The 26,115-nt window shown below is 38.6% G+C and overlaps 2 protein-coding genes across 3 annotated transcripts in view; one reads left to right on the top strand and one right to left on the bottom strand.

The window, feature by feature from the left end:
- Nucleotides 1–26,115, top strand: part of LOC146472932 (uncharacterized) — a 55,787-nt gene that overhangs the window by 19,234 nt on the left and 10,438 nt on the right. Inside the window, exons 1-12 of one of the 2 annotated variants that reach the window (XM_085118719.1) lie at nucleotides 2,835–2,968; nucleotides 4,743–4,907; nucleotides 5,665–5,772; nucleotides 6,127–6,252; nucleotides 6,552–6,648; nucleotides 22,310–22,528; nucleotides 22,724–23,103; nucleotides 23,372–23,539; nucleotides 23,855–23,965; nucleotides 24,476–24,592; nucleotides 24,957–25,047; nucleotides 25,440–25,814. The exons of the other annotated variant lie outside the window; for it this stretch is intronic. Of the exons in view, the coding sequence (XP_084974845.1) occupies nucleotides 4,812–4,907; nucleotides 5,665–5,772; nucleotides 6,127–6,252; nucleotides 6,552–6,648; nucleotides 22,310–22,528; nucleotides 22,724–23,103; nucleotides 23,372–23,539; nucleotides 23,855–23,965; nucleotides 24,476–24,592; nucleotides 24,957–25,047; nucleotides 25,440–25,814 (1,888 nt within the window). The 5' untranslated portion in view covers nucleotides 2,835–2,968; nucleotides 4,743–4,811. Of the gene's footprint in view, nucleotides 1–2,834; nucleotides 2,969–4,742; nucleotides 4,908–5,664; nucleotides 5,773–6,126; nucleotides 6,253–6,551; nucleotides 6,649–22,309; nucleotides 22,529–22,723; nucleotides 23,104–23,371; nucleotides 23,540–23,854; nucleotides 23,966–24,475; nucleotides 24,593–24,956; nucleotides 25,048–25,439; nucleotides 25,815–26,115 lie in introns of those variants that run through there. 2 annotated transcript variants of the gene reach the window in all.
- On the bottom strand, nucleotides 8,957–19,026 carry LOC146472934 (uncharacterized). The gene is made up of 5 exons (XM_085118682.1): nucleotides 18,769–19,026; nucleotides 18,361–18,416; nucleotides 12,901–12,996; nucleotides 11,819–11,928; nucleotides 8,957–10,419 (listed from the first exon to the last, which is right to left on the bottom strand). The coding sequence occupies exons 1-4, from the start codon at nucleotides 18,973–18,975 to the stop codon at nucleotides 11,901–11,903; spliced, it is 387 nt and encodes a 128-aa protein (XP_084974808.1). The 5' UTR covers nucleotides 18,976–19,026; the 3' UTR covers nucleotides 8,957–10,419; nucleotides 11,819–11,900.

Below are 26,115 nucleotides of genomic sequence, written 5' to 3'. Positions count from 1 at the left end.
CGCGTGAACTTATGGATTACCTCGCTAATCTGGGTTGTGACTTAAAATTCTTAAAACACAAATACAACGAGATTCTGACATTTCTCGCAACAGCGCACTCTAAAACAAAACCTAAGAAAAAAGATTGAGACCGTCCCTTTCGACATTATATAGAATCTCGAAATGGGTAACATCTCTCACATGACCCACAAAACTTCCAGTCTACACTACTAGTCTGACCATTGTAAAAACTCTTTTCAGTAATTTTCTCTTAGGTAAGGAGTAATCCCTTGGTGAATGACGCGCGAGTGCACGCGGAAATCGCTTACCGCGAGAAGAGGGGACGCGCAGTAGGAAGCCATTTGTGTTAACCCGTGCTAAACAGCAAATTTCAATACTAAAAATAAGGCAATCAGGTTTGTCCGACCGGTGTCAACGCCATCAGAATTACTTGGGTCAGTGCGTTTTACTTGAGGGCAGAGCCGAACGACACTTTCAAGAATATAAAATAAACACTTGAAAACAAGAAAAAAAAAATGATCACACAACGCGCTCAGAAAGGTTTTTTAATAGACAATAAATATTTCTCCTCAGCTCACATAATTGTTTTAAGTTATGACCAGTCAATTCAGGAGGCTGCCACTTTTTGGAGCAGATAATTTCCTAGAACAATTGTCCGTGCACATTCTTGCACCAAATGGATCGTGCATGTTTGTTTATATAAGTTTAAAAGGTCAGCTACATCCCTACTACAGTCTAGGTCTGCTTACAGAGCTATCTCATCTACTTTATATTTTAGAAACCTAAAAACTCCATGAAAGTCACAGATGATGGTTTATTTTGTTCGGAACGAACTCTTGGTTTTCTGAAGCAATAAGTTAAACTTTATGTGCCAGTTATTTAAACAGAGTCTAACTTAGGCCGTGGGTTAAGACAATCAGTGGGCCGCGCCAAATCTGTTTATAAGTGGTTTGTTTTAAGTAGATGAATAGTTTTCTAGTCTGGGATGCAAGCCGTCTTGTTACTGTCGGCAGTAGACAATGTTTAGATATGATTGTTGGCAAAATTGAAAACGGCTTAGAACGTGGTTTTGTTAAACACTGTCAAAACTGTCTTTCAATAACTGACCCTATGTCTTTGGCTATGGATTGCTAGGGTTGAAAATGAAGTCCAACTTGGAAAAGCTGGACCAGTGTTTCGAACTTCTTCCCATGTGTCTTGGAAAATCGCTCAAACTGTTACGGTTTTTGTGTAATGGTTTCGTTACTTTGTAAACGTTACTTCCTAACTTTTTCCTGGGTTCTGGAGCATTGCGTGTTCGAAAATTAGTGTATTGTTTTTGTTTCAACACAGGATTGACCCAAACCCTGCGACTTCGCCCCTTTAAATGGCTGGCAAAAATCCACCATAGAATTGCAGATTTATACTCTTGCGTCTAAGGCCACGTAATACGCGTTAAATCATAACTGTCAATATGATAATCGTGTATTACTGCTATTATTAGTTTTCAACTAGTTATCCACTAAAGGTTATTCCATGCTTTGACCCACTTCCAGTCATAATTTTCATAAATTAAATACGTCACTTGGCCAAGTGACGTTATTGATCAAATGCTATGTTCTCAGGACTGGTGCGAATTTGATCACTTTCTGACCCTCTGAATTGTCAAATTTGTCGCTTCTTTTCCTAGTTACTTCCGCCTTGATTAAAATTAACATTCTCTCAAACCTCCACCCGGAAAGAAGAAATGAGAATATTAACCTTGGTCAGTTTAAGGGATGGGCCGCTAATAAGGGGAATTCAACGTGAATTTCCGCCAGTGGTATCAAGGATACTGGAGGAAGACAGGTGGAGACCTTGAAAAAGCAGTTCGATTGTTCGCTTTCAAGAATGAGGTTGTCCACAGATTTTCAGCCGTTAGCTACGCTTTTGATTTTGTGCACACTTTCCTGTTTGGTTGAAGGTAAGGCCGGTGCAGTAATTTGTTAGTAGCCGAACTTTGTTTCGTTTAAAATGTTTAAATACTTTAAGATAGCTCAAAATCGAAGCAAGATAGATAAGAGCAAATCACACACTTCATAATAAACTCAAAAGAATTTAGCTGTAAGGAGTTAAAATTTGTGAAAAAATGATAATAAAAACCTCAGCTCTTCAGTTACGTGTGGAGAAATTTTACCAAAAGTTAAACGCAGTAAATTTTGACTAATTTGGTTGAGGTTTCTTACCTCTTTGGAAGGACAAGTGCGCAAACCTGTTATCAGACACTGTCAGCAGACATGTGTACACAGTTTTTTTGTGGAATTTCTTGCTATTATTTACTTTTAATTCGAATACACCTTAAACTGATGTGTTTTATATGTTGCAACACTTTCCTCCCCTCTCATGGGCGCCCAAAACTTAAATTCAAGAAAAATCGACTACCCTTCAGCTGAATAGTTTGTATTCCAATAGCCTCTCACCCGGAAATTTCCACAAACCGGGAAAGTTAGCAGCGCAATATATACAGGGTTTCAACCTGGAATCACTGAAAATTGTTCTCAGGATAAAGCAAAGCCATAAGCTACTTGGAAACTTAAACGTCACCTTTGAGTTGTTCCTTTTTGACTGTTTCTTATACAATTTTCCCTCAGGGCAAAATCTCTTCCAGCAAGGAAAGGTCAACTTCTCCGTGTCATATCCTGACTTGGTTCATTGCAAAACCGTGCAATACCCTCAGGTATTTTCCAGTTCTGGCAATATTCGTGTTCTTGCATACATCAGCCATGAAAATAAACCGCCCATTGTTCATGATTCAGCAGTAGCGTGGACCACAGAAGTGACGCAGAATAATTTCCGTGTCTGTGTGTTGGAATCAGGACTTGGTTCAAATGGGTCTGTTGTTGTTAACTGGGTTGCGTTTCGCGGCACGCCTTCTGGAGCACTTGACGGCACCGCCTCTTTCAATGCATTCACCAGCGGAACACAGTGTGAAAGGGTTGACTTTGCACAGGTAAATACATGTAGCTCCTATTTCATAAGTTTTAGAAGCTCCTATTTCAGTGTAAGTTTAGAAAATTGAAGTTACTTAGTATTCGTTAAACACAAAGGAACTAGCATATCGAGGAGGTTTTCCAAGAATTTGGGCTTACTTATAACCATGACATCATCCACTCTACATGCTTTTGCCTGTGCCATCCACCGTCTACGTGTTAGTATATTTTGTCACTCAAAGATGGAAAGCGCGTTGCTTCACCATGTAATTAAAGCGTCTCATCTACCGGCCAAAGCCAGTCGACCCATAAAAACCAAGGGTCAGCTATTGAAAAAACAGTTTAGAGGGTGTTTAACAAAACCACGTTTTAAGCCATTTTCATTGTTGCCAAAAGTCATATCTAGGCTTGCATCCCAGACTAGAAAACTATTTATCTACTTATAATAAACTACTCATAAACTGATTTGGAGGCCCACTGGTTGTCTTAAGCCACGGCCTAACTTAGACTCTGTTTAAATAACTGGCCCCAAGTGATTAGTAGTATTACTACTCCCCTCTGGAGAGAACTTCAATCCACTGCAGAGTATCCCCGAGCGAGGTAGGCAGGTACATTAATTATTGGAGTTGATGAGATCTTTTTGGCCATGAGATTAAGTTTTGTAATATTAAGCAAGTAGTGGCTCTTTTGGGTTTGAAATTGTCTTTCGGAACCTTTCTGGGAGGTTGAGATTTTTGTAGTTCCACTATTTAAAGGCTACTATGCAGTGAACAATGGACGTTTTGGAGATTACCTTCTGGCACGTCAGTTTAACCAAATAGATTTGTATTTGATTGGGTAATTTGACCTCACCCGCACCTCCTCGTCATTAATACATCCGAGTGCCACCCCGCCCCCACTTCCCACTCCCTGGGGTAACGGCTTTTATCTATATTTAAACCTGGCTGGTGTGAGAGAAAGTGGAGTGCGTGTCATGAGTTTGTGGTGTAAATCATAACAACGATGGAAAAGACAACCGGTCTACATCGAGATAGTGAGACGTCTTAAACACTGAGACAACGCGTGTTTACAAAATAATGCCCTCGTATTTTCTAAAAAGCTCTAATTTCCCCTTGATTTAATATTCGATGACTTCTACTCTTTCTCCTCAGACAAGCAATACTTGACCTGTAGTCTATTCTTGCCGTGAGTGATGCATTATTTGCATACCGAAAAGTGAGGATTATCATTGTTTAGGTATTAGCTGGCTTCATAAAAGGTTTTAACTTAAGCTTATTATTGAGCCAAAAGTCTTTTTCATCTTAAATGATCTTTTCTTTCCATGAGGGTTTGCACGTCTCTTTATGGAGGTTGAGGGGGGGGGGGGGGGGAATTGGGGATGGGCCGGGGTTGGAGCGGGGGGGGGGGGGAGGGTGGAGAAGACGAGAGGAGCAAAACAACTGAACGATTTTGAAAGAGGTCTTTGGAAAAGCTAATCAAGTTCTTCTTATTCGTTAGATAATTTATACTTTATTATCCATGAAAAGGATGCAAATACAATTTCATTTCCTGGAGCGACATTTTTGTACATAAGCAATGGAAGTCGTCTTCTTTGTAAGAATATGAGGGTCAGGAGGTAAAGGATGGGAATCGGGAAGAGTTGTGATTTCTTGTCCGACATGGGAAGAATTAAACACTTTTCTTGATAAGATATCCTTCTTTTATTGCTTAAAAAGGTCAAAGGTTTAAATAAAGCAGTCCATACTCTCTCTAACCCCTTACCAAATGTAAACAATTCTATTTCTTCCTTCACAGCGATTTCCTTCTGTCCCCAAAGTACTTGCCACCGTACGTCACGCTGGCAGCACCAGACCACAGGACGCCATGAACACGTGGATAGAAGAATTACGAGAAGATCATTTTCGAATCTGTATCCGAGAAGTGAAAACATTTGACGGAAAACATCAGAATCTGCAAGTGGTAAGTTTTTTATTTATGCTAACGCGCACGTGAAGCCTACCTCAAACCGCACGTGACCTCTTTGTACACACTTATATATTCCCAGATTTAGACAAATTTTAATTCGGTGTTTGAACTAAATTTATCATATCCTTCAGGGGAAAACAGTAGAGATTTTGTTCAAATACCCTTGAGTTACACCCGTTTCTGTTCTGTCACGAAACAGTCATATGACAGATAGAAAACATTGGACTGTAGCAAAGGATACAAAACAGTGATAGTTGCGGAACTGTGACGGAGATCTAAATCGGCATAAAATCTTCAATGAATTTAAAAATGTACTGCAAACTGCGGCGAAGGAAAGATAAACGCAAGAGGAATAGAAACCAACTTGCCTTTTTAATAAGAAATTTGATTCACAGAACTGAAAAGAATCTGAAAAGAATTGCTGCTGCTGTTGCTGGAGGTACTGATTAGTACTGTGGCCGAAGTTCAAAATTTAGTGTCGATCCACTGCTGACGATGATTGAGGTGTCATTAAGTTTAGTTGAAAGACCATTTCACGTACCATTAGCCAGATAGAAAAGAATTCTCCCTCGCTTTCCTTAGTTCTTTCATCTTTTTTTTTTTTTCGTTTTTGTTTTACACGCAGGCTACTTCAAACTAAACTGCAAGGTCAAAAGGGAGGCATAAGATAGATTGTTCCGTGTTTGTTATCTTTAGCAAGAGATTATCAGTACCATGTAACTAAGTGAACATTTTTTATTTTCTTCTTCAGGACTGGTTGGCGTTTTCACAGGGAATTGCTCAGTTGACTTTCCAAGGAAAACTCCAGTTTGAAAATGGTGGGGCTCCCTTAGAACAAGACAACTTCGCCTTCTGCAAGGTAATGATCACTTGTTCTTGCCTTTTTTGTATTTGTTTGTACGAACTTTTGGAAAAGATAAAAAAGCAAATCAGAGCAGGAAATGAATAAAGAAATAGTTTCTCCCTCAACCAACTGCGCAGCATAGAAATTCAATTTAGCCCTCGGGAACTATTGTTATTTGGAGATATCAAAAGAGCGAGCTGATAACAGGATGGGGCGTTTATTTCTGTTATGATCTCACACGTGGGAACTGCCTGGACTGTAAACTGTAAAAATACCATGAACTGTCCAAAAAAACTAAAGTATGACCTAAACAAGTAAAGCAACTCTCAGTTTAATCAGCTTTCGCTCTTGCATTTTTCTTTGTGACAGGTGCTTAATTTTACGGAAAAGTTTTATGCACCTCCTGTTGTCATGGTAACAGTCAATCACCTATACGATAGCAAGAACGTGTATTCTGTTAAGCCGGAAAACAACGTCCTTAACACCTGGATAGAGGTAAGTTATAATCATTCCTGACAAGTAGATTTTTTTGGTCTATTTAGTACAAAAATAAAACCCTCCAGAATTATCGACAGTCACATGAATGTACAGGCTTTAAACCCGGCGGTGTTCTATCAAGCTATTCACCTCGAGACTTTCCATTAGTTTCATGAAAAACACAAGCTATTCACCTCGAGACCTTCCAAGTTTCATGAAAAACAATTGTCTTGAACCGTGAAACCTTGCAACAGGTTACTCCTGAGTGCATAGATCGCCATTTTACTATTTTGAGTTCATTTCTGCTCTTATCACAGGAAACAACTAATTCTCATGTCCGCGTCTGCATAAAAGACTTGGCAGGAATGGAGAGCCAACATGATCCGGTCACAGTTGATTACGCAGTTATTGGAGGTAAATAAGCAACATTGTATGACAGTTTTGCTTTCTAATTTTCTTTGAAGTCACCACGAGCTAAATGAGAACGCTTTCAATAAATGAAAAAAAAGCACATGTGAGTATTGCTTTTATTATGTAAAAATGAATTCAAAACCATTAATAATTCATAAGGCCATTTGACCTATCAAATGGTCGATAAAACATCACGTGCGGTGGTTTTAAAACCCGATAAAACCTCCTCCTTATAAGTGTGCAGTGTTTAATGTTTTTCTCTAATGCTAATTTCCAACGTTCACAAAAGCATTATTGTTATGAACTCTCTTGACACACGCATTTCCAGGAACGTTTTTGAAGCCGTTCAAAAAACTCGCAGGATGTGTTTTATCGGGTCTAACACCACTCGGCTGCGCCTCGTGGTTTTAAATCCCGACAGAACACGGCTGCTCGTATTTTAAACGTTACATAACATATTGGAAATTACTTACTTTTTAAAAGTTATGATTTTATTAATCCAGTCCTGTAATGAAACTTAACGAGCGGACAAAAATGTCGTTTGACATAAGGTCAGCAAGAATTTTTGGAAAGCCAAAAATATCTCAGCTGGCAGGTTTCGGACATTTGAATCTGTTTGCTAAAAGTTTGAGCCACTTTCAACAAAAGAATATGAATAAATTACACAGCGTTTATAATAACAATGTTGTAAAACAGAAAACCGCATCTGAAGGTTTTTTTTTATTATTATTTATATTCCTTCATTTGGTGAAACAGTTGAGATGGATAAAATTTGAAAGTTGTTTGCATGCAGAACATGACCCGGCTTTAGCCGAGGGGCCACAATAGGCCATTTCCGAGGTGCTTTAAACCTCATTATGAAAGCGAGGCTAAGTGCAAGCTTTTCATATGAAAATTAGTTTTGATTGCATATGAATGAAAACTAATTTTCATAACAATAACTTTGCACTTAGCCTCGCTTTCATAATGAGGTTCAGAGCAACTCGGAAATGGTCTATTGCTTGGCTTCCAAGAAAACAACCAGCAATCTATTCTCGCTACGTAACAGCGATTTAATAATGCATCACGGCAGGAAAAGTGGGATTTTACCGTTCAGAAAACACGCGGCGAACTTACGCAAAATGTGGTATTTTCCAGTATTTTTCAGTGTTCACCAAAACGGAAAATCCAATCTTTTCGGCGAGTTTTCGTGCCGGTGAATTGGAGTATTCGTTCCATTATCCGGCAGTTTTCTGTGGCGGTGAACGCTGGAAAACGCACGTTTTCTGGCGTTCACCGGCCGGTTAACACTCGTAAAACGTCTTGTATTCCGGGCGTTTACTGGAGTTTTCCCACCGACCAACGTCGCGTTCACCGCCGTTATCCAGTAAAAACCTGCGTTTTACGTTGTTTTCCGTCACGGAAAATCCCTGTTCAACGTAGGTAAACACTGGAAAACTAGCGTTTACCTATCAGTTAACGCTTGGAAAACAGCCTATATTCCGGCGTTCGCAAGCGTTTTTCTTGCGTATTCTTGCATTTTCTGGGACGGTGAATTCATGTAAATTCAAGAAAACGTATGTTTTCAAGCGTTCACCGATCAGTTAACGCTTGGAAAATAGCCAATATTCCGGAGTTCGCAAGCGTTTTTCTTGCGTATTCTTGCATTTTCTGGGACGGTGAATTCATGTAAATTCAAGAAAACGTATGTTTTTCAGTGTTTACCGATCCGTTTACGCTCGGAAAACAGCGAATAATCGGCCGTTCAGAGGCGTTTTGCTGTGTTTTCTTACATTTTCTGGGACAGTGAATTCAAGAGAATTGAAGAAAACGCCTGTTTTCCAGTGTTCACCAAACGGTCAAAACTCGGAAAATAATGAATATTCCGGCGTTCGCCGGTGTTTTTCTGGCGTTTCACGCTGTTTTCTAGGACGGTGAATTCAAGAAAACGCGTATTTTCTTGCGTTCACCGAACGATAAACGCACGGAAAATTGTTTTTACCCGGCGTTCTTCCTCGCGTTTTCTTGTATTTCTGGAAAGGTGAATTCAAGAAAACGCTAGTTTTCCAGCGTTCGCTGTTCGGTTTAAACATGGTAATTATTTTTTATATTCCGATATACGCTAGGCGTTTTTTTGTCTTTTTTTCTGGGGTAGTGAATTCCGAGGGTTTTCCTGCTTCGCCATTCCCCCAGCCAAACTCTAGATTATTTGGCGCGATTTATGGTTTTTGCTAACTGTTTATTTGGAATGAACTAAGGGAAACAGCGGACTACGTTATAAAAACTTCCCTCCCCAGTGTTAAATGTTAGGATGAAAGATAACAACTCTGAATTCCAACAATATCGTTTATTTAAATGTACACTGGTGTTGAAGTATTACAATACTAAAATCAGATATGAGAAACAAACAAAATAAGTTTCCAGATTTATAGTTACTTTCATCCCCCACTCCAACAAACAATGTCTATGAAATTAAATAACACTGCTCTTTCATTTAACCGTACTAAACTAGATGTGGTGTCAGTTTGTCCAAAAGAGAACTCAGAATTTTATATAATACAACAAGAATACAAAAACAAAGCTGAGAAAAAAGGACCCACCAACATTACTACAATCAGTTATCAGTATTACCTACTGGCAAAGAAGCAAATTACGCTCATTTACTATAACCTCTTAGATTGTAAGCAAGTAAAATTAACACAAACCCTGATGCAATGTCACCCTGTACAAACTTAACCTTGCAGTCAAGCTACCTCTCCCAAGCACCCAAAAGTTTCATTCAACTCAGAAAGTTGTGACTTGGAAGATGTCATTTAATTTTTAGTATGATCACATGTGCATTTCAACACAGTCAATCACATGCATGAACAACTTGTAGTAATGAAAAAAAAAAAAAATTCTACAGCTGTCCTTTGACTGTCATCTACTATTTTTTTTTTATTTGAATGAAGTTTTTTGGAGAGCAGCTGTCTCTTAAACAACATGTACTAAGAAACTATAGACACATACCCTGTACATGTTGTTCAAGAGACAACTGCTCTCAAAAATACTTCATTCAAATAAAAAAAAATGTGGATGACAGTCAAAGAACAGCTGTAGAATATTTTTTTTTTTGATATCTTGTACTAAGAAACTATATACACATACCCTGTACAAGATACAGTTGTATCATGTAAAAATGTAAAAGCTGATTATAAAGGCAAAAACACTGAAATGAAGAAAAATACTACAATGTATAACCCTAGTATTAAATGTCTGATATCCAAAAAGGAGGCAGTCTATGAGAAAAAAGAATTTCTTTGTTATTATTTGAAGGATAAAATGCAAAAGCTATGAGCTTGATTGATTCTATTATAACTGCAACACTCAGTTTCAAGGACTTCAAAGACTTTGTTTAATAAAAAAATCTTTCAACTCATTGAGTTCTTGTATACAGCCAGAAAAGTGTTGATTTCAAGCAGCTTGCATACCTTTTGCATGAAACCCTTAATAACATTACTGCCCCCAAAACTATAGCTGAGTGATCTACAAAGATCGTACAGCCCAAACTAACTGCTGGGGAACTCCATAATTTTGGGCTCCGAAGACTTGGAAGGCCATTTCTTCGGCTTACTGATTGACGCTTTTGTTGTGGTGTCATTGCTGCCTTCCACCTGTCATCCAGTGTCTTAAAAAGGTCTGACACTTCCTCCACTCTCCAGTATCTGAGGAGACAAGGCTGATGTGGAGGGATACAAATATTTCGTCCTCTTTCTCTTCTTCGTTCACAACTTTCAGTCTTTTTTTTTCCAGTTTCTAAATTGACAGAATTAACAGATAGAAACAAGTTATTAAGAGCAAATAACTGTTTTTAATTTGAGGCAAAATGATTATACATAATTCAAAAATAGGCAGCAAATGCACTTCAGCGTACATGTAGCATCACTGTGATGCCTTGAGACTTTCAATTTATTATAACAGAGCTGTAGCCCACTGGTCCTTTTACAGAAAGCCTTTTATAAGTAATTTGTATTTAGTTAATGGATGAGGAGCTTGCATTTTCTTTCAATATTTGATGAAACATCACCTGAAACTTTCATATCACAAGAAAACTAATTCCCTTTGCTTTCTTTGGGAAAAATGAAGTGTCAAGAGTGATGTACTGTACAGCTAGCTAGGATTTCTGGAAATTCAACAACAGCTCATAAATTCAAGGGATGGGATTTGTGAATAATCCACAGAAATCAAACTGCATTAGCTAAACAAACATTCCTTTCAAATACCCGAAAGTAATCTTAGAAAAGAAAAAAATGATGTGTTCTACTGGATGCATCGGTCATTTAAACTAAATCAGATAGTGGCATCTACAGGAATATATTTAGTATAAACCAAACCTGGGATCCAAAACATTTTCACTAGATTGAAAAAAAAGCATTGCCTTGGGCAAAGTGCAAACAATACAACTTTATGGAATTATGGGGTATGCATATTTCATGTTTTTCTCTCGTCGACAAGAAAAATGCAAATTTTTTAAGCCTTAACCCTTTCCCGTCCAAGGGAAATGGCGAATTTTTCTAAATCGCTAACTATGAACTGGGAGACCACATGTGATATACCATTTAAAAGGTATTTTCTGGGGTGTGATATAAATCACACCAACAGAGATGGAGGTCACATATTAGAGTGAGAAAAGTCCAAAACGAAAGAAGAAACACATTGAAAATGTTCTTATTCGTTGTACATACTGGGTATCCCCCTAAACTATAGCTTAATGTACAGCTCTCAGTGCATTGCTTGTTGTAAGATATCAACTGGACCCTTAACGTACAAAGGAAAAAAAATCCAAAAGCTTGAGGGGTGGTAAATCAAGTCTCATATAGGAGGGGGGCATGATTTTATGCCTTCAATTTATGGATCTTTCAAAGATCTTTTGGTTGTGCAAATTTCACTCAAATTGACCAAATACTGAGCTCATAATTGCGTCTTGTGCCATATGGCACTCTTGGTCGGGAAAGGGTTAAAATCTTCATGTGCTTTTACTCTCTAGCAAAAAAAAAAATACAAATAAGTTCATACAGTCATGTGGGTCGAAAGTTTCCCAAAAGCTGTTGGGTGTTATCATTCATGGTTTATATCTTTCAAGTGTGTACAGCAATAATATATTCTGAAACTTACATCCTATCATGTGTTATTTTATCAGTGATACAATGCTTACTCTTTTGATCCTTTGCCTCCTCTTCTGCTCTTGCTGATACTTTTCATAGGTGCCATTTTCTTCTGGCCTCTTTCTCTTCTTGCTAGAGGCATAGTTCTGAGAAATAGCATCTGAAAGCACAACACACTGAATTAGTTGCCAGTACAATAAATTTGCTGTTTCATATATTTTTGTATTCTCAGGACTGAAGGTTTACAAACCATATCATCCTAATGCATTTTACACAAGCCCTGTGCACATGATCGATACAACAATCAGAATTGTGGCTGTTCTTGCTTCATGTGGGTACACTGGTCAGGGTTTTATTAAAAAAGTAGGCTTTCTCAAAAGAAAAAGATGAGAATATAATAAAATATGAAACAAAAACTGCTCTTTCAGCAGCCTGATATATACTTTACTCTATCCTGCCAGTGTGAACAAGCTCCTAAGTGGGTTATAGGGTGAAGAGAAACCACAAGCAGAGATTGGTCTGAGGGCTAGAAAGAAAAGGGACAGAGGCTGTCAACATCTTTTTGATGCCATCATTTTGCCTCTCCAAACTAGAAGCAAAAAGCTCAGCTTCTTTGACAAAATGATGCAAATTTACACCACAAGCCATTCAAAATGATGTTTAATAACTAAAGTTAACATTGTTTGCAAAGCTGTCAACAGTTATCTAAAAAAAGTATCTAACCAATCAAATCATGATACCAGAATTTGGTATCATGGAATGCCCCATCAAAAGAATGTCCACAGGCTCGATCCCTCCCTTCTTTCTCACTCCCAGTCTCGTGAAATCCCAGTGAATAGACCTTTGTCACATGTGGCCATGTTGAGTCTCAGAAGAAAACAAGAATTGCTTTTGCAGTGCAAGGCTTGCCATGTGAAAACAAAGCTTTTCATTCTTCTGAGACTCAACATGGCTGCCAAGTGACAAAGGTTTTTTCCTATTCATTTGGTAAAAGTGATAGTGTGACCACTGCTGTTATATCATCTGGGCCTTGCCTTGCATTTAATGAAAATCCAGTACCTTTTAATAATTATTAAGTCATACAGTATACACACAGACATATGCATGATCATAAAAACTTACCCAAAATTACCTCTCTGTGCAGAGTGGATCATTTTTGATTTGTTCTACTTCTTTGATCTCTCTTAGTAAGGTTGTTGTAACTGCCCGGTTTGGGTCTTCATTCTCCCTACAAATGATAATAAATGTGCCACAAAATTAATCCATTCAAAATAACTACTCTTATTTCGCGTTTGGCCGCCTGTGCTGAGATATTCAACAAAATAATCTAATTCGTTACCTCTGAAGGTAGGCCAAAATGTTCATTGGCTAGATATTAGGCGCAAAATTTGATATTTCTAACACTAGGATTTTCCTTAAATTTTCACGGTAGTTGGCAAACGATATTGTGGTTAGAAATCTGAAAAAAAGAAAATAGGTTCACCGGGTTGGTTTTGCAGATATTTCACAAAGCAGTGGTAAATCGAGCTCCAAAACTGGTTTCTCCGCGAAGGGCCTGGGGCGAGTCTTATGAAAACACCTTAAATTCAGCGTAAAATGCAACTTAAGAATTTTATTGTTAGATGCAAGTCAGAGGGTTTGCGAAATCTGCGAGCCAGCGAGCCATGCGAGCCACCGTGCGAGCCATGCGAGTCACGCGAGTCATGCGAGTCATGCGAGCCACAGTGCAAATGTTAAGAATTTTTATTTGTTTTATTTACATTCGCGTGAGAAAATTTTGGACGAATTTTTTCTCTGTTTTTTTTTTTTTTTTTTTTTTCGTTTTTGTTATAATTTTAAAGAGAATTTTGCCTATTCAAAATCGCCCAAGATGCGCAAAAAAATAAAAACAACACGTAAAAATTTATTAAGGTTCAAGACTTCAGAAAAAAAAAAATCCGAGAAAAACATACGGCTGCACCGCTACCTAAATGAATTGACGGCTTGATTTCTTTGAGTTTAAGATCTTGCCCCAATTTCTTGCTCACGAGAACTGGTAAAGTTTTCGTGAGCAAGATTTTGGGGCAAGATCTTAAACCCAAAGAAATCAAGCTGTCAACTGTGAATAAGCAGTGTGTTGAGTTTACCATTTTTCATGTGATCTGTGCGATGCAGATTATGTCGGCTGCGCAGCCCGACACCTTAATCAACGCGTTGTTGAGCACAAAAATTCGGCAATCGGTAGATTTGTTTGTTTAGTTTTATAAAACTATGAATTTTTCTTTACATTACAGCACAAGTATTTCAAGAATAACAATTGTCTCTCAAGTATTTTGAATCTTTTTTTTTTGTCAGTTAATGCGTCTTTTTCGGAAAGATTTCCAGATAAATGTTCTACATTCTATTCAAAAGCCAAGCTTTACAAAGGAATTCGAACGCATGTTTATTTCATTCTCGGAAATAATAGTCACGCGTGACATGGAATGTAACAAACGAGCACGACCATGGAAGGCGGCGGGGCCAGTGTACATAGTAAGTTCATGCACATTCTAGTTCACGAATTTGTTAGTTCAAGGAAATATATTGTCTCGTACCTTGTATTTTTGCCTCATTACGTTTCTTCGAGGAATAAAAGGTAGTCAATTCACGGAACCAATGTCCGCCAGAATACGGGACTGCAACGAGTGTTGTCACCGATGACCTATCCTAAGCAAGTAAGCTTTAGAGACTTAACTTTTTTATATTGGCTTTAATCCTTATTTGACCCACAAATGACCTGTGATGTTGAAAATAAAAAAAATTAAAGAAAAAAGAAAGGAAAAAAAAAACGACCCCGACCCCGACCCCGACCCCGGCCCCGCGTTTTACTGACACCCTGGAACTTCATTCAAGAAAAAAAAAAAAAGAAGAAGAAGAAAAGAACAGCACATCGACCTCCGTGTGTTGGCGTCAAGAATGGTGAGTAAATCGCGCCATTTTAACAGGTTTGGTCTTTAGTGCAATCAGAGTTATCAGAACTCTGTCGGTTGGCTGACTGCTGCATGTGGTTGTCCTTTCCCTTAGACAAGTCTTTCTTCAAAACTCGCCACTAGTGTGGCAGAGGCTGGTTTCGAGATAGCATTCGACCCACCAACTGACAGCAAATGCTTTTGTTATGCTGCCTCTTTTCAAATTGGATTTAGTGCGACAATATTGACTTCGCTCATCTTTGAGTACTCATTTATCATACCTTACAAGATTGGAATGACACCGACAATCAGTCCTGACGTGTCAATTAACAAAAAACTGAAATATGATGGTTTGCGTTGTCCCACTGTAAGAATTAAATATTGCGATGTTATTCATCTTGTTCCGATGCTCTTGTTCTTGTTCTTATGTGAATGTAAATACAACAAATAAGAATTCTTAACATTTATACTGTGGCTCGCATGACTCGCGTGACTCGCATGGCTCGCATGGCTCGCACGGCTCGCATGGCTCGCATGGCTCACACCTTGGCTCGCATGGCTCGCTGACTCGCAGATTTTTATCACTCCAAGTCAGATTGAGTGATACTCAGTAGTTAGCTAGAATGAGCGAAAATTTTTTATTTTGCCATTGTGCGCAGTAGAGTTGCGCACTGCAAAACAGGGGAATGATCTTAAATGCTGGTTGCTTGGAACAATCTTGAAACATCAATACAGAAATCAAATTCAACAACTCATCAGTCTTTCATCCAATCAAAATTACATTAACTTTTCCTTTACATTATATTATATGATATATGGTATAGTCAAGGAATGCCTAGAGAGATAGAGAAAGGAAATTTGCTGATGGCCACAGGTACATGTACATTACACAATTCAGTTTAAGAGGTTGTTCTTCATTAAGATTTAACCAATTAGGAATTAACATGCCTGAAAGGGTCCGTCCTTATTAATCCTCAGTTTTAGACGGCGCCATAGGGTTTTCACTTACATGACTTTGTATAATATGGCACGCACAATGTTACACATTGAAAGCCAGTTTTCTCTAGTTTCCTTTTTACCGATTCAATGAAATCAGTCAAAATGCGACAATCAAGAGCCAAGCTGTGTCCTTGAACCCTCACGGGTACAATTATGCCTTTGAGTCTCAAGTTGAAACTACTCAAGCACAGGTATTTGTCAGTGTGTATTTAAGGTTTTCATTTTGTTTTTAATTTCCTTTAGTGAAATCTTCTGAAACTTTCACAGCAGATAGAACCTCAACAGAAATAGGGGTTACAAAGGCAGATTATTTGCCTTTTGCAAATAATTGTGGTTTTTGCCAATGTGTAAAAACTTGTCTTGACATTTTTTTGTGAAAACTGAGCAAATTATTGGAAGCCTTAGTGCTAGTTTTCACTGGCCAGTTTTTAAGAAATTTCACAGAAGGAAAAGTGAGAAAATCTAGTTGAAAGTTTACATTTTCACAGGCAATGATACACTAACAATTTTCCAAGATTGCTATTTGGGCATGCGTGAACTTAAGAGTAATGCAACTGAGGTTGTTTAATCCAATTTGGTTGCGCAAACAAGCCCGTTGCTCTAAAATTCATGCATGCTCAGAAAGCAATCTTGGCAAATTCGTATTCTAAGATGTCATTATTGTCTGTGAAATTTAAACTTTCACTCGGATTTTCTTAGCTTTTTCTTCAGTTAAATTTCCTAAAAACTTGCACCTGAGAGGTTTCAAATAACTTTCTCCAATAAGGGCTCAATTTTCGCAAAAACTTGATCAGTAAGACAATTAAGTTTTTAGGCAGTAGCAAAAACCACAAATTTGCAAAAACCAAAGAATCTGAATTTGTAACCCCTACCATTTTTGCTCTTAAAAGATTTTTCTGATGAGTTTCTATCCACTGTTAAAATTTCAGAAGATTTTGCTGAAGAAAATACGACAAAATTTGAAATCAAGGCCTATACATGCTGACAAAAACCTGTGTTTGAGCAGTTTTAACTTGAGACTGAAGGGCATTATTTTGCCAGCAACGGTTGGAGGACAGTTTTGTTCTTAATGTTTACATTTCGGGTGATTTCAACGAACAATTAGTACATGTACATGCAAAAACAAGAGAAAGCTGGCTCTCAATGTGTAACATACATATAGTGCTCAGCATATTATAAGTGAAAACCCTATGGAGCCATCTTATAAGTGGATCATCTTATACAGTAAGCTGCTTACTTCTTCCCCTGATGCATAGGGAAACCATATTAGGTAAATTCAAAGAAGAGACATTTAGCACACTAGCAAGAGTGTGGGTCAGTACAGAGAACAATCCCCAAGGACTTGTCAATATCATTATTATTTATTTATTTGAAAGGTATGAATGCTTCACAGTGGAACCCTTGCTAGTAAACACTTGTACTAAATTACATATATATATATTTTTTATTTATGGGCACTGTTGAAATAGCTTTTATTACTTTTAAGGGATTCACACTATATTATACAGAAAACACTGTCTAAATGCACATGTAAAATCCACGCATTTGTTTGAAATCTGCTTTCCAAACTCCAAAAAACCTAAACGTAAAAAAATTAATCATTGCATGATTAATATCCACGCAATTTTGCGTGTACGTTTAGGCACTGTTTTCTCTACTTAGCGTGAGTCCCAAAAGGCTCAAAAGGGTTTGTAGCCATGTGTGCGCGTGCCCGACGTAACTACTCGAACCAAATTCATGTAGAACATTTCATTTATCGAACTTAATCGAACGACTGGGATCAATTGAGTTTGACAATCAAACACAATCAAACTCTCACACAAAAATTGGAGCAATTGACCTTTGATTTGGTTTGATTAGGTTTGGTAGCCAAAGTTGGCATATATTCGATTAAAAATGATAACAGTAGTAGATCATAAAATGATGTTTCAGCAAAGCTACATCAATCTACTGTTCATTTCACCTAATTCTTTGTTGTTCTTACATGCTAAAAAAGACTTTTCAAAATTTTTGTCTATTTCAACTGATGGTTTGCACCATTCGATTAAATGTGATTGGATTCAGAAAGCGAACTCTCACACAATTTTTTAGGTTTGATTGCCGAACTCAATCAATTAAGCAACCGGGAATAAAAGCAGCAAGAAACATTTGTTGTAATCTCGAAATTTTGCACAGTGACCTATTTTGATTTTTTGCATGCATGCAACATTCAGTATGCCACTTCCAATAGAATTTTCTGGGTGAAATTTATCAAGTTGAATATTCTGTACGTGAAAAAATGCCTTTTTTGGAATAACACAAGATCCACTACTGTAGATAACTTTTGTAATATTTCCAAAGGAGTTAAAGAATTTAGGATGCTTTCCAACAAGCAATAAACACACTAGGTAACTGACTATGCAAAATCTGAAAGTTAGAGGTCATTTTTTGTGAGCTAACCTGTTGCCATGGTAACCCAAATGACATCAGAACTACCTTTAAGGTATTGCCCAACAACTGAGTTACAAAGATGTTTATAGTTTGTCCATATTCCCACATGCAATTTTTTGCAATTATCTTTCATAAGTTCACAGACACTACAACAATGACAAAACCCTTACGAGCCTCCTTAAAAGTAACAAAAGCCGCTAAAATTGACTGATGCATAAAAAACTTAAAGAACTCACTTCTTGTCGGTATTCCAGGACAGTTCCAACTGATCCATCTTGGAGCGGATATAGTGCTGTGAACACAAAATATTTTGTCTTATAAAGACTGCTGAAAAGAATCTCCATGCTTAGAACGCAATGGCCTAGGGATACAAAAGGTTGTATTTTTGCCAAGCTTGCCGGTCACCAAATCGCAATGTTTTGAGGTCGTTTTCATTAAAAACAAAATGATCTCCTAGCCGTTACGCGGGGGTTTCGGAACAAAAGGTGTGAAAAATTGCTCGCCGATCGAGGCGCGAAATTTGAAAAATACAAAGGTTTCCAACGTTCATTTGGCGTAGAAACTAAGATATGTCCCCTTCCTATGAGCAAACATACACAGAAACAACAAATCCATGATCGGCTTTCCATAAAGAGCCTACTTACCGACAGATCAGGGTTTCTGTGAATCTTTCGCTTTCTGCCTGAACTGTCTGGTGATGGCGTACACGATCCAACGCTGTTAGCCTGCGTAGCTACATCGTGATTTACCTTCTCCTCCAAAGAAGCGATCCTTGCTTCTATGGCCTTGAAACCATTCTCCATAGTTTCCTGGATCTTTTCGATGGCCTTAAAAACGGCATTAGACGGCATATGACGCCGCCGATTGTGAAGACAACTTAGGCAACAACGGCGGGAACAAATGTATAATGCACCTATCAATGTTAACCCCGAGTGGGGGGACCCCGGGCATATGTGGGGCATTTGACTTTTCAGAAGATTTTTTGGTCAAAGTCCCCACCGTGGGGCCCCAAAACTGGGTCAAATAAGATCAAATATCCCCACCTTAGGGAAGTAATATCCCTAAAGTTCATAGTAGTTGTTGTGTATATTTTACAAATAATTGATATAAATTGCCAAGCTTTTTTTTTTTATATTTTAAACTCCTTTGATGCTTTGTGTAATCCGAGGAAAATAATCAACAAATCTAGCATTTCACGTGAAAAAATCAAATATAATTGTCTCAATCTTACAGGAACAACGCGAGCTGTATACCATGTTGAGCTTTACAAATCTAGCATTTCAAGTCATACAATCAGATATTTTCTCAATCTAATACGGAAAAGAATGTACCATGTAGAAAATACGAATCTAGCATTTCAAGTCATACAATCAGATATCATTTTCTCAATCTAATACAAAAACTGAATGGACCTTGTTGAGCTACACGAATCTAGAATGATACAATAAGATATCATTTTCTCAATCTAATACAAAATCTGAATGGACCTTGTTGAGCTACGCGAATCTAGAATGATACAATCAGATATCATTATTTTTCTCAATCTAATACAAAACCTAAATGCACCTTGAGCTACGCTAATCTGGCCGGCACAGACGTGACTAGCTACCAGTCCTCCTCGCAAAAAAAAACAAACGTCCCCACCCTGGGGCCCTGATTCTAAGTCAAACTCCCGAGGGTGGGGAAGGCAAAAGAGGTCAAATGCCCCACATATGCCCGGGGTCCCCCCCCTCGGGCTTAACATTGATAGGTGCATAAACAATCCAAGAAGCCTGCCTCGTCCCCAGGCGCCGAGCTGCATCAGTCCCACAACGCCACGCGCACCGCGCTAAATCAATCCCACAACGCCACACGAACAGCACACGATCAAGGAGCGACGCCTGCGGACGAGACAGCCACAAAGACTCCTTCTTGGCCAGCATTTCAAAAGCCCAAAGTAGTTTTGATCAGCAGTTTTCGTTGCAGGCAAGCTGCAGGCGCCAAAATTTGTCACAAGAAGAAAAGAATTCGGAACTCTGGTGTTTCCACTAAAATTTAAGTATTTACTAGTATGCCGAAACGAAGTTCTCCTGCAAAGTTCAAGAAAAGGAACAGACGTCGCATACAATGTTCTCGTTGTGGCGCACGTTATTCCTATTCAGGCTCAACCGCAGCAAAACCGTGCGCTTACTGACTTTTCTTTTCGCCCTTACGGCTATACCCCACTTAATTGGGAGCCTGTTCGCAGGCTAAGCAAAATTTCCTTCGAATGTCATGTTTTCCTTGTGTTAACCGTCAGGAGAAAGGAATAGAAAACTCGAGACTTACATCGCGTTTACCTTCTTGGGAAAACACCTGAAAACATTTTGGAAAACAAAGTGTTCACGGGAGTTTTTCGAGTGCAGCAAACTTCACGGTGAATATGATGTCTCGATTGCTAAATATCTTACTTGAAAAAGAAGTGCTCCCGCAGTCCTAGAGTCGATGGATACTTAAATCTATTAAAGTGAGTAAAACGAGTGCTCCCGAAGCCAGAGTTGATGAATATTTAAATGAAGTGAGTAAAACGAGCGCTTTGGCAGTCCCGCAGTCCCAGAGTTGATGCCGGAATATATTAACTGAAGTGAGTAAAACGAGTGCTCCCGCAGTCCCGCAGTCCCAGAGTTAATGAATATTTTTAAATATGAAGTGAGTAAAACGAGTGCTCCCGCAGTCCTAGAGTCGATTGGTACTTAGCGCTTACCCTCTTGGGAAAACATCTGAAAACATTTTGAAAAACAAAGTGTTCAGTTTTTCCAGTGCAGCAAACTTCACGGTGAATATCATGTCTTCCTTGTGTTAACCGTGAATATGAATGTAAAGAAAACGCGAGACAAACACTGCGTTTACTTTGTTGGGAAAACATCTAAAAACAGTTTCGAAAAACAAAGTGTTCACAGGAGTTTTTTCAGCCCAGCAAAATTGCTGGCGAATGTCATGTCTTCCTTGTATTTACCGTGAATATAAATGTAAAGAAAACGTGAGACAAACACCGCGTTTACCCTCTTGGGAAAACCGTCTGAAAACATTTTGGAAAACAAAGTGTTCACAGGAGTTTTTCGAGCGCAGCAAAATTAACAGTTAATCTCATGATTACCATGTGTTAACCGCAAACAGATACAGCTAGAAAACCTACGATAAACGCCGCGTTCACTCAGGCGGGAAAATGTAAAGAAGGATATTTAAATCTTAGTGTGTAAAACGAGTGCTCCCGCAGTCCCGCAGTCCCAGAGTTGATGAATATTTAAATGAAGTGAGTAAAACGAGCGCTTTGGCAGTCCCGCGGTCCCAGAATTGATGAATATTTAAATGAAGTGAGTAAAACGAGTGCTCCCGCAGTCCCAGAGTCGATTGGTACTTAGCGCTTAACCTCTTGGGAAACTCCTGAAAACACATTGGAAAACAAAGTGCCAACGGGAGTTTTTCCAGCGCAGCAAACTTCACGGATAATATCATGTCTTCCTTATATTAACTGTGAATATAAATGTAAAGAAAACGCGAGACAAATACCGCGTTTACTCTCTTGGGAAAACATCTGAAAACATTTTGAAAAACAAAGTGTTCACAGAAGTTTTTTCAGCCCAGCAAAATTGCTGGCGAATGTCATGTCTTCCTTGTGTTTACCGTGAATATAACTGTGAAGAAAATCTAAGACAAACACCGCGTTTACCCTCTTGGGAAAACCGTCTGAAAACATTTTGGAAAACAAAGTGTTCACAGGAAGTTTTCGAGCGCAGCAAAATTAACAGTAAATGCCATGTTTACCTTGTGTTAACCGCAAACAGATACAGTTAGAAAACCTACGATAAACGCCGCGTTCACCCAGGCGGGAAAATATAAAGAAAACGGTTCTGAATACAAGGCGTTGACTGGCGGTTTTCCGCGTGATGGAAAACATATGATAAACTTTACATTTTGCCAGCGTTCACAAAAGAAAAACCACTAATTTACAGAACATTTTCCAACATCGGAAAACTGAAGGCAAATACTAAATTTTCCTAGAATTCTCCGTTTGGTAAAATCACTGGTAAATGAGGGTTTTCTTGCCGTGCATTTTATAATAATTTCTTTCATTTTCTTATTCCTTGTAACATGTAAACCCTCTAAAGTTAGAGTACTTATTTTGAGAAAAACAAAACATAAAATTCTTTGCATTTCATGTTACAGATGTTGATCCGTGCATTAATGTTTCCTGTAAGTACTTTGCCGTTTGTAAGGCATTTGGTCCCAGGGACGCGCGGTGCATATGCGTGGATAATTGTCCGTCGTATGAAGAGCCTGTGTGTTCCTCTAATGGTACCACATATGACAATGTGTGTGTGTTCCAGCGTGAAATGTGCCATCTGAGAGCAAATTTCACTGTCTATCATCCGGGTGACTGTACAGGTAATATCACTGATTTCACTCCATTTCCACAGCTGTAGATAAATTTTAAACAACCGTAAAGTGGACACTGACATTTACACGAGATCCCAACGACATCGCGTTAACACCACAACACACCATCTACAGTGTCCACGTCTGATAACAGTAGTCCCATTATAGGATTGAATTGACTTAGTGTTCTTAACTTTTTTGCAGGATTCCCTTCTCAAAAGGGCCGGCATCGCCTCCACCACTATCCAGTTTGGGCTGAAGCAGTTTGTGAACAAGTTCCACTGGCTCCTTACGTCTTTTATCCTGACAAACCGGTTCACATACAGGTTTCCGTCAATCACGTGAACTTCTCAGATCCCGCCTATGTTCATGAAGCAGTGGTTGCCTGGGTTGAAGAAATCCTTGAAAACAATTTTACAGTTTGTGTTACACAGGCCGGGAGAAACGAGAAAAGAAATGGAGAAACGTTTGCAACTGTTGACTGGCTTGCCTACCAGGGGGCCCCTAACGGGGGAGTATCTGGTGAAATGGACATGCCGACTTGGTGGACTGGAACGAGCTGTCGTACTGTGTCACTTCCCTCGGTAGGAAGCAAATTTCGTATTGTTTTATTTTTGAAACTGTTCTGTTGTGGCGACACAAACCCTCGCACCAGCTTAGTCAGTGTACATTGAACTAGACATAATGGAAAAAAGTGTGGTCAATTAAATAATTTCTCCACCCACAAAATCGGAAAATTTCAAGCTTCGAGTTTAGTTTAGGCAGAAGAATTTATTATTTACCGATTTTATTTACATATTAACACTCATACTGACGTTGAAAATTAAGCCTTTTTGTTGTCCTTGATTACAGAGCAAGTTTAAGTCGACACCCACAGTTCTAGTGTCAGCGGAGCATGAAAGGCGTGGCGTGAAGCACGATGCATCTTCTGTGTGGTTAGAAGATATCACGAAAAATTCTTTTAAGATCTGTGTCAGAGAATTACAGAACTTTGATGGTGTTCACCAAAGTATTCATGTTGTAAGTGGTTTTAGTTGTTACTCTCCTTATAATTTCCTCAAGTTCAAACTTCGCGCAAAAACTCAACCGAAGCCCGTTATATGAAAAACTGCATCCGATTTATACCTCTTTGTTGGACGGTACGGAAAAACACTGGATGAAAGAAAAACAATTGTTTTTGGAGTTTTTCTTGAAGCATACTCTTAATGTTTTCGATTCGTCTATTTCATTTTATCACAAATGGAAATATGCTGCTATGTTTCTTCTCTCATAAACATTAACCTCGTGGACGGTTGACAAGTGACAACGTGCTAACAAATAATGGCTTTTTTGCAGGATTGGATAGCGTTTGAAGAGCTTCATCGACCTCTGTTTAGAGAGCATGGGGCTATATACTTCTCCAATTCGAACAAGCCACCCCGAGATTTCAACTATGCTTTTTGTGAGGTAGGTAAGCCATTATTACACTCACGTTTACATCCTCTGACGGTCTTTGGACGGTTACGACTCCTTTTATAGATGACCACCCGCACGTGTGATCGCGAACATATGAACTTATACATTCACACTTGCAGTAGTGCCTACATTTGCGCATGCACCCTAACCCACTCATGCAGACAACCTTACGTATGCTCACACTCGCTTCTTCGTTCATTTTTTATTAGCTCTCCTACTCACTTTCTACCAGATGCACTCCTGCCCACTCATACATTCTGAACTTTTAATTTAATCAACCATTCGTCTCTCCTTTTCCTATTTTGTCTCTCCCTTCTTATCTTTCTTTCCTGTTCTTTCATTTCTTCTTTCCTTCCTTTTGTTGTTTTATCCTCTAGTTCATGATTGCTAGCTTGGTTAATTTTTTCAATTGTTTATTTCATTCTTTGTTTGAAAATATTCTAAACTTACAAAAGGTTTGTTTTACCATCATGCACAAACAGTTGAATTTTTTTCCTTTAGGATGTCGTGTTTAAGAAGCATTACAATGACTCTCCCGAAGTCTTGGTGTCAGCAAACCATTCAACAAGTGGAGGAAACCTTAATCCTTTGTACAACTCTATTTCAGCCTGGGCTGAGGTAAGATAACAGCAGGATTTGTAAGTTAATCTTAGCTTCACTTGTGTTTTGTAATGCACCGTAAGAGATGTGAGCATACAGTGTAGAGTGATCGTTAAGAGCTCTTTAGGTGAGATCCTTGGTTTGAGAATTGGACCTAGCTTGCTGACTCCCTTTGAACGGGTGAGGGTATTATAGAGGCGAGAACTGAGGCCTTGCGATAAACTGGCTTCCTATATAGGGAAGTATAGTTACCCCTTAGTGACTTTATGCTAAGAAAACGGGATCTCATCTACGCCTTGATGGGCAACTTCAGGAACAGACTTACTCTTTATGGTTGCATGTTACTAATTTCTAAAACATTTTGTTTTTCTATTCTTTGCAGTACATAAACAAGACGGGCTTTAGAGTTTGCGTGAAGGAACTGTTTGTGCAACAACACGACCCTCTTTCAGTGTCTTACGCAGTTTTGCCAGGTAGGCTTTGAGCCATAGCAAATTATAAGTAGCGCTGGAATTCTTGGTCTAACTACAAATCCATTCTCAAGAGAATGTTATTTGATGTATCAGATTTGATCTGCTTCTGTATAAAAAAATTTCCCCAAGTCTTCTTCTTCTTCTTCTTCTCATGCAAAAGTTGTCTTTTGAAAACAGGAAATTTTATTACAGCCGGGACAAATTTTAGTCTCCCACGGAAAAGCTACTGCTTGGGAGGCAAGCCAAATTGTGGGTTGGTTCACAACCTTAAAAAAATGGTTGCCTATTTTTCCTCTTACGTCAAATAACTTTTTCGTACCATTAGTCTATCCTTTAACATTACGGTAACGACAAGAGCTTCGTAGTTTAATTTATTACTTTATTATTTAAAGATGTCTGTGAGCCCGGCTGGAGTTTCTACAATGGCTCCTGTTACTTCACCAGTGAAACATGCGAGACTTGGTCCAATGCAAGTATAATCTGCAGAGCCATGGGTGCTAATCTAGCTGCTATTGAAAGCCAGGAAGAAAACGTATATATCCAGCACAGGCACAATGGCGACAAAGCGTGGATAGGTTTAAATGACATTGCCACAGAAGGATTATTCAGCTGGGTGGATGGATGTCCTGATAAATTTCGCTACTGGGCTCAAAGCCAGCCAAACGACTTTAGAGGGGAGGACTGCGTCCACACCCTGGGGGCAGGGCATGGGTACATGTGGAATGACGTGGATTGCTCTGCCTGTCATCAGTACACATGCAAGAAAGGTAGTCACAAATTTATATCTGCCTTACTAAATACATTATCTTCCACTATACTGAGAGCAGTATATATTCTCTAAAAGAGACTCTAAAAGAAACAAGAGATATTATTATTATTATTATTATTATTATTATTATTATTATTATTATTGAATCGGGGGAGACGGATAGAGAAAGAAGGAGGAGGAGGGGGAAGAGGGGGACAGATTTTCGAATAAACTGATTAGACTAGCTGTTATTTATTTTCTTTCTCTCTTTTTTATGTCATTGTAATGATTGATATCCTTCTTTAAAGCCACTTTCAAAT

The sequence above is a fragment of the Pavona decussata genome, unplaced genomic scaffold (assembly GCF_977016875.1).
Source record: "Pavona decussata unplaced genomic scaffold, jaPavDecu1.1 SCAFFOLD_95, whole genome shotgun sequence".
In the NCBI taxonomy this organism is placed as follows: Eukaryota; Metazoa; Cnidaria; class Anthozoa; order Scleractinia; family Agariciidae; genus Pavona; species Pavona decussata.
Note: the sequence above shows the minus strand (reverse complement) of the source record. Positions and strands in the feature narration are given on the sequence as shown.